Genomic DNA, 15,370 nt, shown 5'->3' with positions numbered 1-15,370 from the left:
TGCCCTGGGGAACCCACTGTAGCCCACCTAGTCAGAATCTCTGAGAATGGGGTCAGAGAAATTAGCATTTTTAAATATGCTCCTTAGCTATTTAATACGCACATTCTAGTTTGAGAAACACTGCTTTAATGAACAATTTTAACCGCAATGACTGGTTTTAGTGAAGAATGCCAGGAGTTGTAACAGTAAGATTTAACCTCAGAACAAGATTTTAGCTTAGCAAACATAGTTCTTTGCATAATAAAGCAGGGTGCACCCAGGTTGTAAATATGGGATTTCTTAGGGAAGAAGGCACCATGTCAAAGTGACCAGATGTAGTGTGTGTGCAGGCCCCGTGACAGCAGTCTGTTAAGAAGTCCTATGTGAAGCAAAGCCTGGTGAGATATCAGGAAACCTTGGTGTGTTTCTGGAGATTCTCTAGGAGTTAGAAAAGGTAATATGTACTTCCCCCCTCCTCTTCCTTAGAGAGCACTCTAGATTCAGGAAAAGGTCTCACTGAGCCTTGCCCACACATGTAATAGGCACTCTGCATCTAGAATACTCACTCAGTGTCTTCTGGATGGTGTTCAGCCGTGGGAGAACCAAGATGGTAGCTCGCAGACATGTTTTCAAGCTGAGTTGCTATGGCGCTTATATTGGTATCTGCTACAACCTGGGGGAAAAACCAGAACAAGAAAATCCACTGTAAATCAGGAGAGAATTGGAGAAACCATACCATATTCAATGGCTGGTTCTCATCCTCATGTTATTCAGACTATCTGCAGCATTTGACACAAATGGATTATTCTCTCAAATGATTTTCTTCATTTGGCTTCCATAACACCATACTTTACTGGTTTCCTTTCTACCTGCCGGCCGTTCCTTCATATATCCTAAGCCTCTATTAGAGTGCCACAGGGCTCAGTCCTTAAATTTCTTATCTCTCCCATCTAAACATCCCCTTAGTTATCGCCTCTTATCTCATCTCATCCCACTTGATAACTTAAATACCATCTACGTAATGATAATTCCTGCATCTGCAGCACCACCTCTTACCTCTAGATTTATATGTCCAATCACCAATTAGTGGGATGTCCAACACCGACCTTTATTCCCATAACCCTCCTCATCTCAGGTAATGGCCACTTCATTCTGTCAGTTTCGGCAAATGCCTTGGTATCATCCTTGACTACTCTTTCCCTCACAACCTGCATTCAGTCCTCATAAAGTGCTGTTGGTCTTCCTACAGACTCATCTCTTGCCTGGAGTTTTACAAAAGCCCCCTTGCTTGTGTCCTTGCTTCAGCCCCTCCCCCACTCAGTCTGTAGCAGCTAGAATGGTCCTGTTAAAACACAGCAGATTATTTCACTCTGCTTAAAACTTAAAGCACAGGAAACCCAACTCCCTAGGATCACAAGCTCAAGTCCTTACTATGATCTACAAGGTCATCTGCAGGTGACCTACCCAGTTATGTCTCTGCCTTCAGCTCTTAACATTTTCCTCTGCATTCACTGGGTTCCAGCCACACTGGCCTCCGTGCTGTTCCTCTAACGTGCCAGAGGCATCTCCACCTCAGCGCTTTGCAAGTGGAACATTCTGTGTTCAGTGTCTGCATGGCTAGCTCCTTCACTTCCCTCAGGACCTTGGAGACTGTAACTAAAATTTCTACGCCAACACCCAGCCCAACATTTCATACCCTCCTTTGCTTTCTGATTCTTTTGTTTTGAAGAACAAAACAGAGGTCACATGCAAAGACAATAATACTCTCTAATAAACTATATATTTTTTAACCTTATTTATTTATTCCCTGTCACATCATATGAGAGTATGAGAGCAGGAAGCCTGTCCATTTCATTCACTACTGTATCCTCATTACGTTCAACAGTACCTGGCATATAGATGTTCAATTAATATTTGGTGACTGAAAGAAAGAATATCTGACTCCCTATTATTTTTTTAGATGGTTCCAGACAAAAGTATAGTACATGACATGTAAACACTTTATGTATCTGTAATCTTGCAAATAGTATTCAAGAGAAATATGGTATAGCTCCAACAGCTCATACTAGGACTGAGGTTCAATGAGTTCAGTTTCTGTCATTTAAATGGTGCTGTGCCTGAGTTTCAGCTTGCTCATCTGTTGAATGGGAATCAGAAAAGCCTGCCTTGTATGCTAAGCCTGGAGGTGTCTTCCACCTCTATGAGTTATCAGAGCTTCTTTCTCAAGAGCTCCTGGGCTACCCCTGCTTCTGATCAGTGGTTCTTCTTCTAGGGTATAATACTCAGTGCACAAGTATAGAGTGCAATGCAAAGAACTGGATTTGACTGCAGTTTCAGAATAAGCCAACAGAGGGCATGGCTGCCTCAATTGCTAAACTTAGCTGTATCTGTTAATGGAGTTTTTAGAACAAGGAAAGCAACAGGCCAGTCCTGGCAGAGTGAGAACACATTTTGGTGAAGTATCCTATTCCAGGGAAAACATGGCTGTGTGCAAGTTATGGAATCTTCTGGAAATACCATCCTATACAGAATGTCTGAATGAACTGGGCAAATATTTAGGATAAGAGAAAGAGGAAGAAACAGATTCTCCTTGACCACAAGAGCCCCTCTACTTTCCAACAGCCCTTTTTTTTACTCTCCCCACAGCAAGTGTATTGGAGAAATTGTCTTTGCATGTGACCTCTGTAATTCTAACCTACACCATCTTCGTGAACTACTCCATTCCAGCAGCTATCCCTAAACTTCCATTCAAGCAGCCACCAGACCTAAACTTCTGTGACCCACTTTCTGGCTTTCCCCATGCTGCTGGGGCCCACTTTTCTACCTCTTGGCTATTCTATTGGACCCTGTGGCTCAGTCCTGTACCCCCCTTCCCACATGCACACTCAGGGTCTAGGTGACAATGTATATATTCTCGTAGCTTTAAATGGCAACAAGGTGCTGACAGTTCCCAGCCTAGTCGGCTATATCCACTTGCCAATTCACCATCTGCATTTTAACAACTCAAAGGCTTATTATGATTAACACAAATTCAAACTCTTGATCCAATAACCATTTTTCAATGAATTTGAAAAATTCTTAGTAAATGGCACCTCTGGCTACCTAATTAGAAATGCACTAGGTGGAATATTGAAAATACTTGATTTCTGGCTGGTGACGACTGTCCACCTAGAAAAGATGCCAGGATGCTAACCACACAGGTACTGTCTCTGAATATCAACCTGATACATCCGTCTCTCACCTGCCATATGCAATCCACCACCAAGTCCTCTGGATCCTACCTCTAAAGTACTTCTCAAATCTGTTTTCTTTTCACCTCTGTGGTGACCATCCTAATCAATTCATCATCACCAACTGCCTTTTAACCAGCATCCCCAGTCATCCTCTTTCAATCTCTTCTATACAACAGCCAGTTATCTTTTTTAACATAAAATGGATAATGGCACTCCCCTGCTTAAAACCTTCCAGTGGTCTCTCTTTGTACTCAGAATAAAATCCAGACTTCCTAATTATAAACACAAAGGTCCTCCCCTAGGAGGTCCTGCTCCTCTAATCCCATTATCTCCTTCCACTCCTTTATTTGCTCCAGTTCTCTCTGTCCAGAATCCCCACCCCTCCCCCTACCCTACCAAGAAAAGCCAGTTGGCCTGGTGTTCACTTAAAAGTCACTTTCCGTATACAAGCCTTCTTTACCACCAGTGTTTTAATTTCTCCTGCTTTCCTCTCCATAAGAATTTTTTCTTACAAATTGCAATAAGACATATTTGTGTGACTGTTAACATGTCTTTCTCCCTCAATCACAGGATTCATGAGGATAAGGATTGCTTCTCAGTATTAACATGCCTGGCACATAACAGTTGTTTAATGAGTATTTGTGGAGTGAATGAACCCAAAACCTTCCTAAGGAATAGGGATTATGGGACTCAATCTTCTGAATTTCCACGGAACAGAGTGAGACTGATGGAGGTTACAAGCAGATTGGTTTTGGGTCCTGTTAAAGTGAAAAAAAAAAATCTAATAAGGTAGTTACAGAATGGAATGGCACAGCTTGTTAGGATATGAGCATCTTGCCAAAGCAAGCATTCAAGAGGTTCAAAATCTATCAATTCGGGACATAGTAAAGGAGATTCCTATACTTGGTGGGAATTTGGACTTGTACTCTCAGTTGACTGTGAAACAATCCACCCATTATGGGGTTAAGGAAGAAAGTCAGTAAAATACTATTTTTTCTTAAGTAGGCTTTATGCCCAACTTAAAGACTTTAAGTCATGACCTTGAACTCGTGAGTCTGAGATCAAGAGTCAGATGTTCCACCAAGGGAGCTGGTCAGGTACCACAAATACTGTTTTTTCTAAGGTACCTTCAAAAGCCAAGCTTTGATGGCAACCTGATCCTTTATTTGCTCATTTGTCTAATATATAACAGCACCACAACTAATGAATATAAACTGAGCACTTACTTTATGCTAAACACTCTCCTGAGTCCCTACGGACTCAGGTAGGTACCACTATTGTTTCCATATGTTGGGCAGAGGAACCTGGAGCAGAGAGATTAAGTAACTTTCTCAAGGTCAGTTAAGGAGTGAAAGCTGGATTCACTTCCATTTCATTTTATTCTAGAATCTTGGGCAGTGTGAGGGTATAAACATGGTCTTGGACCCTCACACCAGGCAATCTGACTCACAGTGCATATGATTAAGTAAACTCTAGATATGGTGTCAAGGAGGAAGAGGGGCAGAGAGATAGTTGAACAAGCAGTTGCAAATAGAGCAGATCATCTGGATGTGTGCTTGGCAACAGGTGGAAAAATGTCCTCACCCTCACAGGATACTATATGAAGAGGGCTCAGGGCATGGGAGACATATGCCCATGGATATTCCAGAAGGACAGTTTTTTTTAACTTTTAGGAAGAGAATACCCTTTCAAGAGTCCACGAAATCAACCGTGTAAGTTGTGAAACCAAAGTCACAGTTCTATTTGGGTAAAAATTAATTTTTTTTTATCTAGCTAGAGAAGATAAAAACACTTCTAACAGCACCATTGTACAGAAAAACTCACATCCCTCCAAATCTGAAGGCCTCTTGCTCAATGCCAACCCTGAAATAAAAAGGCCACTCCCAGCCACTGATAATATTAAATCCTAGAGAATTACCTAGGATCCTTGGAGCTGTGCAAGCGCCTATTTTGTAGGAGTGGAAGCCAAGAAGCTAGTGGGAAATGTGAAGGATTTTCACTGACAGCAGTCTTTTGTAGGAAGGCAAGGAGAGAATAAACTCATCACCCTCAGAAAGACTTTATAGGCCCAAGGCATTTGCATTAACCATCGTGGTCTCAGAGTTGATTGGTCTTCCCAGGGATTGACTTAGGAAAGACCATAATCTGATCTTGGAAAGGTATGTATGTTCAGCCGGGTACAAGTCCAAGGAGATGTGGCCTATGAGTGTTCAGTGCAGCCTCTGAAGTGCTCTTCCCTCATCAACATCAGGGACCAAATGGCATGGAGGTAAGGCTGGGAAAGGTCTATTTACACTTTCTGAAGAAGGGCAAAGGCAAACAGACTAATGGGAAGTTTACTCATTTTTTTTTTAAAGTAAATCTTCAACTCCTGGGGACAAACTTCTCTGGTAGGTTCTGAGGATAGAACCAGGAGCATAGGAAACCAAGGGAGAGCAAATGTGTTCCCTCCCTCCAACAAACAGGCTTACAGTTGATGTGATCTAGTGTAGGGGACAGATATGAACACATGGCTCAATGTGGAGAGAAGAGAGGGGAAAGATAGGGCTCCTGGGTAAGGCAATGAAGGCTTTGAGGTCCTTAGACGATAGGTATTAAAGTCTATACAACCTGAATATATGAGAGCTGTGGTGTCTGGGGTCCTTGGACCTGGCTAGGGCCAGCTCCAACTCTTAAGATCTCTACCCTATCGTCTGGCTTTTTACATTCCTCACATCAGCAACCTCTTGCCTCATCCCTCATCCCCTCAGGACTGGAGATGTAGTAGATGTCCTCCTTGCTTCCCACTCACCCTTCAAAACCATTAACCTGGTTCAAAACCTATGGGCCCTTTAAGATTATGTCCTCTTTACTGTTGCACATAGTGCTCCTACATGCATCTTGAGTGGTCCTTTAAGATAATCAGATATGGAACTGCTGGGTGATGGGTATTCACAGAGTAGATTTAATAGGTCTTCTGAAGTTGCCAAGTGGTTGCAGCAGTGTTTCAACTCTCACCAGGTTTAATGAAAGTACTTCATTTCCTCACCTTTTCCCCAGCCTTGTTATGATCAAACATTTAATAAGTGCCTACCTGAGGAGATGGAGACCACTGGTCTAATGGAAGAAGAGGAGGAAATCCCTGCACTTGAGGAGGGGGAGTCGTGTGAAATGAAAGAGGATGAGGAAGTCACTCTACCTGAGAGGAAGGCTTGTGAAATGAAGAATCGGGAAGAAGCCCTATCCTCTGAGCCTAATGAAAAAGCAGAGACCTTTCAATCAGTGGAAGAGGAAGAACCAATAAGGATGTTTCCCCCTCCGACTGCCCTTGTGCCTCATAATGTGTTTCCCCCTCCAACTGCCCTTGCCTCTCACAATGTGTTTCCCCCTCCGACTGCCCTTGCCCCTCACAACGTGTTCCCCCCTCCGACTGCCCTTGCCCCTCACAATGTGTTTCCCCCGCCAAATGGATTTCCTAATCAAACTGTATTTTCTCCTCCAGGAGGGTTTCCTCTTCAATACTCATTTCCTTCTTAAATTTTGTCTCTTCCTCAAACCCCTTTACTGTAGGAAAGTATTTACTCTGATATGCTCTCATGTCTTGGCTTTCTGTGGCATTTAATAATTTAGGTTAAAAGCAAAACTAAATTCAGTCAGAATTGTATTTTCTATATTAGAGTGATGTATGTTAAAGAAAAGAATGATGTATATTTAATACTTTTTAATTGAGTAATAAAGCACAAAGTTTTATTGCATGAACCCTAGGATGAGTACTTTTCCTTAAAAATAGGTTTGCGGGGTGGGGAGGATTGTTTTGGAGAATTGAGAAATTGAAATATTTTCCAGATAAGTAGGATATAACAATGTACAAAAGCTTGAGATCCTTGCTTAGAACTTTCCTGGGCCGCTGATACCGTACAGGAATAAGATTAGCCCTTAGATTTGTTAGGACTCAAATCTTGCCGTACAAATACAAACTCGGCACTCACACCCAACCTGGATCCTAGATCCATAGGGTAGATATGCTGAAAACCGACAGGAAGGCTATCAAGTTAGGGTGATCTCTGAGAAAGCTGGTATCTTCAGATGGGGCACAGAACAGAAGAACAAGAAAAGCTTGCCTTGGGACACCTCGGTGGCTCAGTCGGTTAAGCATCTGACTCTTGATCTCAGCCCAAGTCTTGATCTCAGGGTTGTGAGTTCAAACCCTGCACTGGGCTCCATGTTGGGCATGAAGCGTACTTAAAAATATAAAGACACAAAACTTGCCTTGTCCCATGACTGGTATTTGGTGTAACTTAATGAAGTAGGAAGCACATCTGCTTCAAGTCTTTATTTAGGATCTAATGACACTGATTCCAGTGACATCAGAATATATTGATTTCAGTGTATCTGTTTTAAAAATATAATGGTTTGAACTGTCAAATGTTTTTTTTTTTTTTTTTTTTTTCAACGATTATTTATTTTTGGGACAGAGAGAGACTGAGCATGAACGGGGGAGGGGCAGAGAGAGAGAGGGAGACACAGAATCGGAAACAGGCTCCAGGCTCTGAGCCATCAGCCCAGAGCCCGACGCGGGGCTCGAACTCCCGGACCGCGAAATCGTGACCTGGCTGAAGTCGGACGCTTAACCGACTGCGCCACCCAGGCGCCCCAACTGTCAAATGTTTTAAGTTTGGAGTAAAATAAGGGGCAAAGTGACTTCTGGTCACATCAATATCTAGTGGCACACACCTCAGGTGCCACAAGGAAAACCACTCCGTTTCCAGGGTTTTAGAGACGTTAGCATCTACTGACTTAACGCCTGTGTTATTATAATGAAAGTAATAAAATACCACTTATTTAATGCTTACCATTGGCATCCACGGTTTTTATTAAACATTACACCTCATCTAATCCTCATGGCAACGTTGGAAGAAAGGAGCTATGATCCCTATGTAGACAAAACTCAAGAGTTAAGCGAGAGGACCCAAACACACAACTCTCTGACGCTAAAGCCTATGTGTTCTACAGAATTTTCACTGGTCTTCATTTCAACTTTCAAACCTTTAGCTCTTTGTCCTTTTCCTGGAGCTTACCACCCCCTTCCTGGCATCACGTGGTCACATCAGGCCCTCCATAGATCAGCTGGTTACATATTAGAAACACCTGGGAAGCCTCAACCTCTCTCCATGCCACATCCCAGACCAATTGAATTCACGTGGTAGACCCGGGAACCAGTAATGGAATCAGTGATTTTACTGTGCAACCAAGGTTAAGAACCGCTCACAAACCATTCCTTTAATGATACTCACAGGTGCCTTTAGATGCTTGCCCTGTACCCTCTATCACACACCTTTTCCGTTCCCAACCCAATCCATCTTTTTCCTCTAGTAGAATTTTTCTGGACAGATTGGGACTGTGATTAGTTCTCTATAAGTTCATGTCTTTTAACTTGACCAGCATAGCTCAGCAGCCCAGTCAATATGACCAACACTTACTAGGCATGTACTCTAGGCCGGGCCAGGTGCTAGAGGCACAGTCATTATTTTGAATAAATTCATGCTCTGGGGGCGGGGGGGCATGACCCCCAGGCATTCCCTATTCTCCAACTTTCTGGTTTCTAAAGAAAGGATTTCACAAGATCTATAAAGAGGGGATGAAGGTGGGGTGCTATGGATATTCCAGGCATTGAGAAGAACGTGCTTTACTCTAAATAATGCACAGCTCCAGTGAGTCTCAGACTGGTCTCTGAACTAGCAGCAGTATCACTGCAATGATCATCGTCATTAGAAAATTTGTTTCTTTTAAAGATTTTAAGTAATCTACAACCAACGCAGGGCTAGAACTTATAAGCCTGAGAGCAAGAGTCTCTTGCTCTACGGACTGAGCCAGCCAGGTAGCTCTTCACTGCAAAATTTTTCATCTTCTTTTTCAGAGGTAACATCATCCTTACCTTCTCTTTTCTATCTCCCTTGCCCCCAACTACTCCTTTGCCCTCTACTGACTTGCCACCAACTCTGAAAGAAAATCAATTTCTTTAAAGATTGCCCGTGATTTATCCGCCAGTTTAGTGACTTTTCCAGTTTTATTTACTTCTGCTTCATTGGTAAGTGTGCCATTCTTCAAATTCCTTTCTTCTTTAGTGTCTAGAACCTGTATTCTTGACTCCTGGCTCTTTTCTATTTTATTTTTCCAGCATATTTCTTCTTGAGTGCACAGGATAAGAAACTAAATAGTATGGCACATGATAAAAAATTAACACTCTTCACTCTCTAGAGACACACTAAACTTTTCAATTCTGGAGGTATATACAAGCTAAGTAATATGCTTATAAGCCTATATTAAAATGTATCTTCTTATTGATGTCTTATCAACTCCCTATTTTGACAGATGAAATATTCCAACAGATGGAAATTTAACTTGCCAAACTTTTCCACTTTTATATTATTTAAAGTTCTACTTGTTGCCTGTGTTTCTTTTTCAATTTTTTTTTAATGTTTATTTTTGAGAGAGAGAAACAGAGTGCAAGTGGGGGAGGGGGAGAGACAGAAGGAGACAGAAACTGAAGCCAGCTCCAGGCTCTGAGCTGTCAGCACAGAGCCTATCATGGGGCTCGAACTCATGAGCTGTGAGATCATGACCTGAGCCGAAGTCGGGTGCTTAACGAACTGAGCCAGCCAAGTACCCCATCTTTTTAATAGTTATTTTAGAAAGAGACTCTCAAGCAGGCTCTACGCTCAGCATGCAGCCCAACACAGGGCTCAATCTAATAACCGTGGGATCATGACCTGAGCCGATATCAAATGCTGGATGCTCAACCAACTGAGTCACCCAGGTGCCCTCCTGTGGCTCTTTAAATATACTTAAACCTGGTGCCGGGAGAACGAGACAGCAACATGCAGAAGAATGAAACTAGACCACTTTCTTACACCATTCACAAAAATAAACTCAAAATGGACAAAGAACCTGAATGTGATATAGGAAACCATCAAAACCTTAGAGGAGAAAGCAGGAAAAGACCTCTCTGACCTCAGCCACAGCAATTTCTTACTTGACACATCCCCAAAGGCAAGGGAATTAAAAACAAAAATGAACTATTGGGACCTCATGAAGATAAAAAGCTTCTGCACTGCAAAAGAAATAATCAACAAAACTAAAAGGCAACCAACAGAATGGGAAAAGATATTTGCAAATGACATATCAGACAAAGGGCTAGAATCCAAAATCTATAAAGAGCTCACCAAACTCCACACCCGAAAAACAAATAATCCAGTGAAGAAATGGGCAGAAAACATGAATAGACACTTCTCTAAAGAAGACATCCAGATGGCCAATAGGCACATGAAAAGATGCTCAACATCGCTCCTCATCAGGGAAATACAAATCAAAACCACACTCAGATAACACCTCACACCAGTCAGAGTGGCTAAAATGAACAAATCAGGAGACTATAGATGCTGGAGAGGATGTGGAGAAATGGGAACCCTCTTGCATTGTTGGTGGGAATGCAAACTGGTGTAGCCGCTCTGGAAAACAGTGTGGAGGTTTCTCAAAAAATTAAAAATAGATCTACCCTATGACCCAGCAATAGCACTGTTAGGAATTTACCCAAGGGATACAGGAGTACTGATGCATAGGGGCACTTGTACCCCAATGTTTATAGCAGCACTCTCAACAATAGCCAAATGATGGAAAGAGCCTAAATGTCCAGCAACTGATGAATGGATAAAGAAATTGTGGTTTACATACACAATGTAATATTACTTGGCAATGAGAAAGAATGAAATACGGCCTTTTGTAGCAATGTGGATGAAACTGGAGTGTGTGATGCTAAGTGAGATAAGTCATACAGAGAAAGACAGATACCATATGTTTTCACTCTTATGTGGCTCCTGAGAAACTTAACAGAAGACTGTGGGGGAGGGGAAGGAAAAAAAAAGTTAGGGAGGGAGTCAAACCTTAAGAGACTCTTAAAAACTGAGAATAAACTGAGGGTTGACAGGGTAGAAGGGAGGGGAAAGTGGGTGATGGGCATTGAGGAGGGCACCTGTTGGGATGAGCACTGGGTGTTGTATGGAAACCAATCTGAAAATAAATTTCATATAAAAAATATATACTTAAACCTCTGTGGTTCTAGTAATTTCCAACCATCTCTTTTCTTTTCATTTTAACATTAAAGATTTACTTGTCATATTTTCCTTCCCACTAATACATACCAAATACCCAAGATACTATTATTTCATGCATTATGATGTTTGGTTGTATTAATTATTATGAGTTACAATGTTTATGTAAATGTTGTTTATACTGAGTCAGCTACTGTACTGTGATTACATTTCCTTTTCTTGGTACAAGTTTATTTTCTCCAAAGTTAATAATGATCTCACTTTAATTTTTATATATTTATCAGTAATTAAGCCCCAAATTTCCCCAGTAATTCCAAACTTCCAATTTAGTTAAACAGATAAGATAATCCATCTGTTCCTCTTCCTTCCTTTTGATTCAGTGGCATCTCAGTCTCTTCTCCCCCTGCTCCAATTTGGGCAAGTTGTTCTCTGTGCCTGCCATACAGCTGTCCTGGGACTTCCACGTTCTTCAGCACTGAATCCATGGGCTTCCCTCTTTCTTACTTTTCTTATTTTCTTACTTGCTTTTTTGCTGGAGTACATCCTAAAGTAAGTTTCTCAGAAACACACTGCTGGAAAAGAGGTGCCGTTTGAATCTCTTGTTCTTTTGTAAGTAGCTTATAGTTTTCTCTTTGAAAGTTTTAGAAGCGGGGCACCTGGGTGGCTCAGTCAGTTAAGCGTCCAGCTTCAACTCAGGTCATGATCTCATGGTTTGTGGGTTTAAGCATTGGGCTCCATGCCGATGGCTCAGAGCCTGGAGCCTGCTTCAGATTCTGTGTCTCTCTCTTTCCCTGCCCCTCCCCTGCTTGTGCTCTCTGTCTCAAAAACAAATAAACATTAAAAAAAAAGTTTTAGAAGGTATATAGGTACTATACTTACTTATCCTGCTTACTACTTAATGGACTTTAAGCTAAGATTTCTTTCTTTCTTATTTTTCTGTTTTTCTTTTTGCAACTCCTATTGGTTGGATATTAGATCTCCTGAATTAATCCCATGTCTTACTTTTTCTCTTCCATTTTCAACGGAGAGTTCAAAAAGAAGCCACTGTTTTCTTTTTTTTAAATTAAAACTTTTTTTAAAGTTTATTTACTTATTTTGAGAGAGAGAGAGAAAGAGAAAGAGAAGAGAGAGAGAGAGAGAGAGAGAGAGAGAGAGAGAGAGAGAGAATACCAAGCAGGCTTTGCATTGTCAGCACAGAGCCTGATGCAGGGCTTGAACTCACAAACCATGAGATCATGACCTGAGCTGAAATCAAGAGTCAGATGCTTAACCCACTAAGCCACCCAGGCACCCCTGTTTTCTCTATATTATTAAATATGACATCTCTCTCTCTCTCTTTCTTTCTCCCAACCAGCAGTTGGGCCCTCGTAAGCAATTATCTTGTGTTCTGGAGAATGTCCTCAAATGACTACTTCTCAAACTACTTTGTAGACAGACCCTCAATGAATCTCCCTGATTTCAGACTCTCTTCTCCTGCCTTCTATACTTGCTGTTGACTCTAAGCCTTTGTCCTGTCTTGTCACCACTGTTTTCATTCACTTATTCAGCCAATATCTATGATGTATGTAATGTGCCAGGCAGTGGGGATGGCGACACTGAAAAGCCTCAGATGGCTTTATTTACCCAGTTCCCAGCAATGATGTCTCCCTGAACATTGGCCAGTATTTCCTCTGCCTGCTGGCCATCTCCACTTGGACGTCTCAAACTACAAATGTTCTCTCCTCTCCCAGAATACTCCTCCTACATCCTCTAGTCTAGTTAGTGTTACCTCAATCCACCCATTCTGCTACACTCTCAAATATTTGTAAAATATCTTAAAGGACCCAGAAGAAGCCTCACAAGTTCCTTAAGTGATAAAAGTCCCTGATATGCTCTTTTTATCTTCTGTGGTCTCAAAGAAAGATACATATATGTTTCCTGGCAGAGAGTCTGGGTTATCTGATTTTGTCCAAAAAAGGCTTTATGGTCATTCTACAGACAAAGGAGCTTAACCAGACAAGCTCTCAGACTACAAAAGCAAATATAATTGACCCCTTGTAGCCACATCGATCTCCACTGACCAATCTATGACTGATAATAAGAAATCATCAGACTTTGGGGCGCCTGGGTGGCGCAGTCGGTTAAGTGTCCGACTTCAGCCAGGTCACGATCTCGCGGTCCGGGAGTTCGAGCCCCGCGTCAGGCTCTGGGCTGATGGCTCGGAGCCTGGAGCCTGTTTCCGATTCTGTGTCTCCCTCTCTCTCTGCCCCTCCCCCATTCATGCTCTGTCTCTCTCTGTCCCAAAAATAAATAAACATTGAAAAAAAAAATTAAAAAAAAAAAAAAAGAAATCATCAGACTTTAAGGGCAGAAATGTCTACCTCCTTATTACGCCCAGAGATAGCAATTTATGCTGTAGAGAGAAGCTTCTGGAAGTGTTGGTCATCTCTTCCACTCTTTCCCCTTCTCTACCCTGCAGTCTGCTGACCTTAATCTTTCCTGTGCAACCAGCAGTTGCTGACTGCTTTGCATGATACACCGACAGTAAGTCTTTTCCACATCATCAGACACAATTACCTGACCTTCCCTACTCTTCTGCCAATGGGCTGGCTCACCTAATGATAAAAATAGTTACCTAGTGCCAAGTCAGCTGTAATAACTATATTGCTGGTACTACATGCACATTGTTTTAATTAAGGCAAGTACACTATGTAACTGTAAGGCATTTGATGCAGGACATAAGAATTTTCTGGATTTTGTGTCTAATGCCTTTGGCAGCACATATGTTCCATACCCATAACTGTGTAGATTATAACTGTAAAAATCCCAAAGGATTCCATTAAGCTTTTAATAGCACATGTTAGAAAATAACACTACCAACTAATGTGATTAATGCAAGAGAACATTTTAAAACCAAATGTCATTTTCTTAAAGTACAGAAATAGGAAAAATGAGGAACTCCCTCAAAGGTGTGTTAATAGGGGTAATTTGGCAGAGTGAAGTGTTAATTCTGCATGGGAGAGCTTGAGTTCATTTTCATTTAAGTTGCTTTTACAGTTAATGTTACAATTTTGCACCGTCTTCTCATTTCTTTGTGAAGAAGGTAGAGCTGAACAAATTATGTCAATGTATGGAAATATTGATAATACCAGTTTTGCTAAGGGAGACTTTTTTTTTTTGTCTTGACGTAGTTATTATTTGAAATAACTTCCTTTTAAAGTTCTGTGTGACGAACGGTCCCCAGTCTGAGATGGAGGAGTTGCACTTGTAGGCCTCTAGGGGTCAGCATAACTCGAAGGAAGAGCAAGACTGTGCAGGCTCTGACCATGACGGAGGTGGGTAGAAGGAGGAATGTGACAAGACAGCCTAACTTCCACTGAAAATGAGGACAAGGAGTAGAGGGCAAGCTCACTTGACAGCCAGTGCCCATAGTGTTTTGATTTGTGTTCAGTAGAAACTCAGGGACCCAGATCACTGAGTAATATTTTGCCTATCACATAAACTCCCTTGAAACTACTGACAGTATTAAAAAAAATGTTTATATTTTGAGAGAAAGAGAGAGGGGAACACAAGCATGTAGGGACAGAGAGAGAGAATCCCAAGTGAGTTCTGTGCTGTCAGCGCAGAGCGCGACATGGGGCTCAAACTCATGAACCATGAGATCGTGATCTGAGCCAATATGAAGAGTTGGATGCTTAACCGATTGAGTCACCCAGGCACCCCTACTGACAGTATTTTGATGATCCCCTGCTTACATGTTGCAGCTCATTTACTTTTGTAACATCTTTTTTGGCCCTTTGGATTTAGACCACTGAGATGGGAGAGTTAAGCACCACAAATTTGTTCTCCTCAGTATAATGGCTTTCCAGTTTGAAACAACAATAATTGTTATTAAAGATTTTATTTTATTTTTTTTTTTAAATTTTTTTTTTTTCAACGTTTATTTATTTTTGGGACAGAGAGAGACAGAGCATGAACGGGGGAGGGGCAGAGAGAGAGGGAGACACAGAATCGGAAACAGGCTCCAGGCTCCGAGCCATCAGCCCAGAGCCCGACGCGGGGCTCGAACTCACGGACCGCGAGATCGTGACC

The 15,370-nt window shown here is 41.8% G+C and overlaps 1 protein-coding gene across 6 annotated transcripts in view; it reads right to left on the bottom strand.

Moving 5' to 3' along the window:
* PATJ (PATJ crumbs cell polarity complex component) overlaps positions 1-15,370 on the bottom strand; it is a 367,672-nt gene that overhangs the window by 9,505 nt on the left and 342,797 nt on the right. For all 6 annotated transcript variants that reach the window (XM_086717156.1, XM_086717157.1, XM_086717152.1 and 3 more), the window contains one exon: positions 546-652. In XM_086717156.1, coding sequence (XP_086573282.1) covers positions 546-652 — 107 coding nt within the window. The remainder of the gene's footprint in view (positions 1-545; positions 653-15,370) is intronic.

The sequence above is a fragment of the Puma concolor genome, chromosome C1, assembly GCF_028749965.1.
Source record: "Puma concolor isolate L17-30 chromosome C1, mPumCon1.1.hap2, whole genome shotgun sequence".
Lineage (NCBI taxonomy): Eukaryota > Metazoa > Chordata > Mammalia > Carnivora > Felidae > Puma > Puma concolor.
The sequence above is the reverse complement of the archived record's forward strand: the minus strand, read 5'-3'. Positions and strand labels throughout refer to the sequence as shown.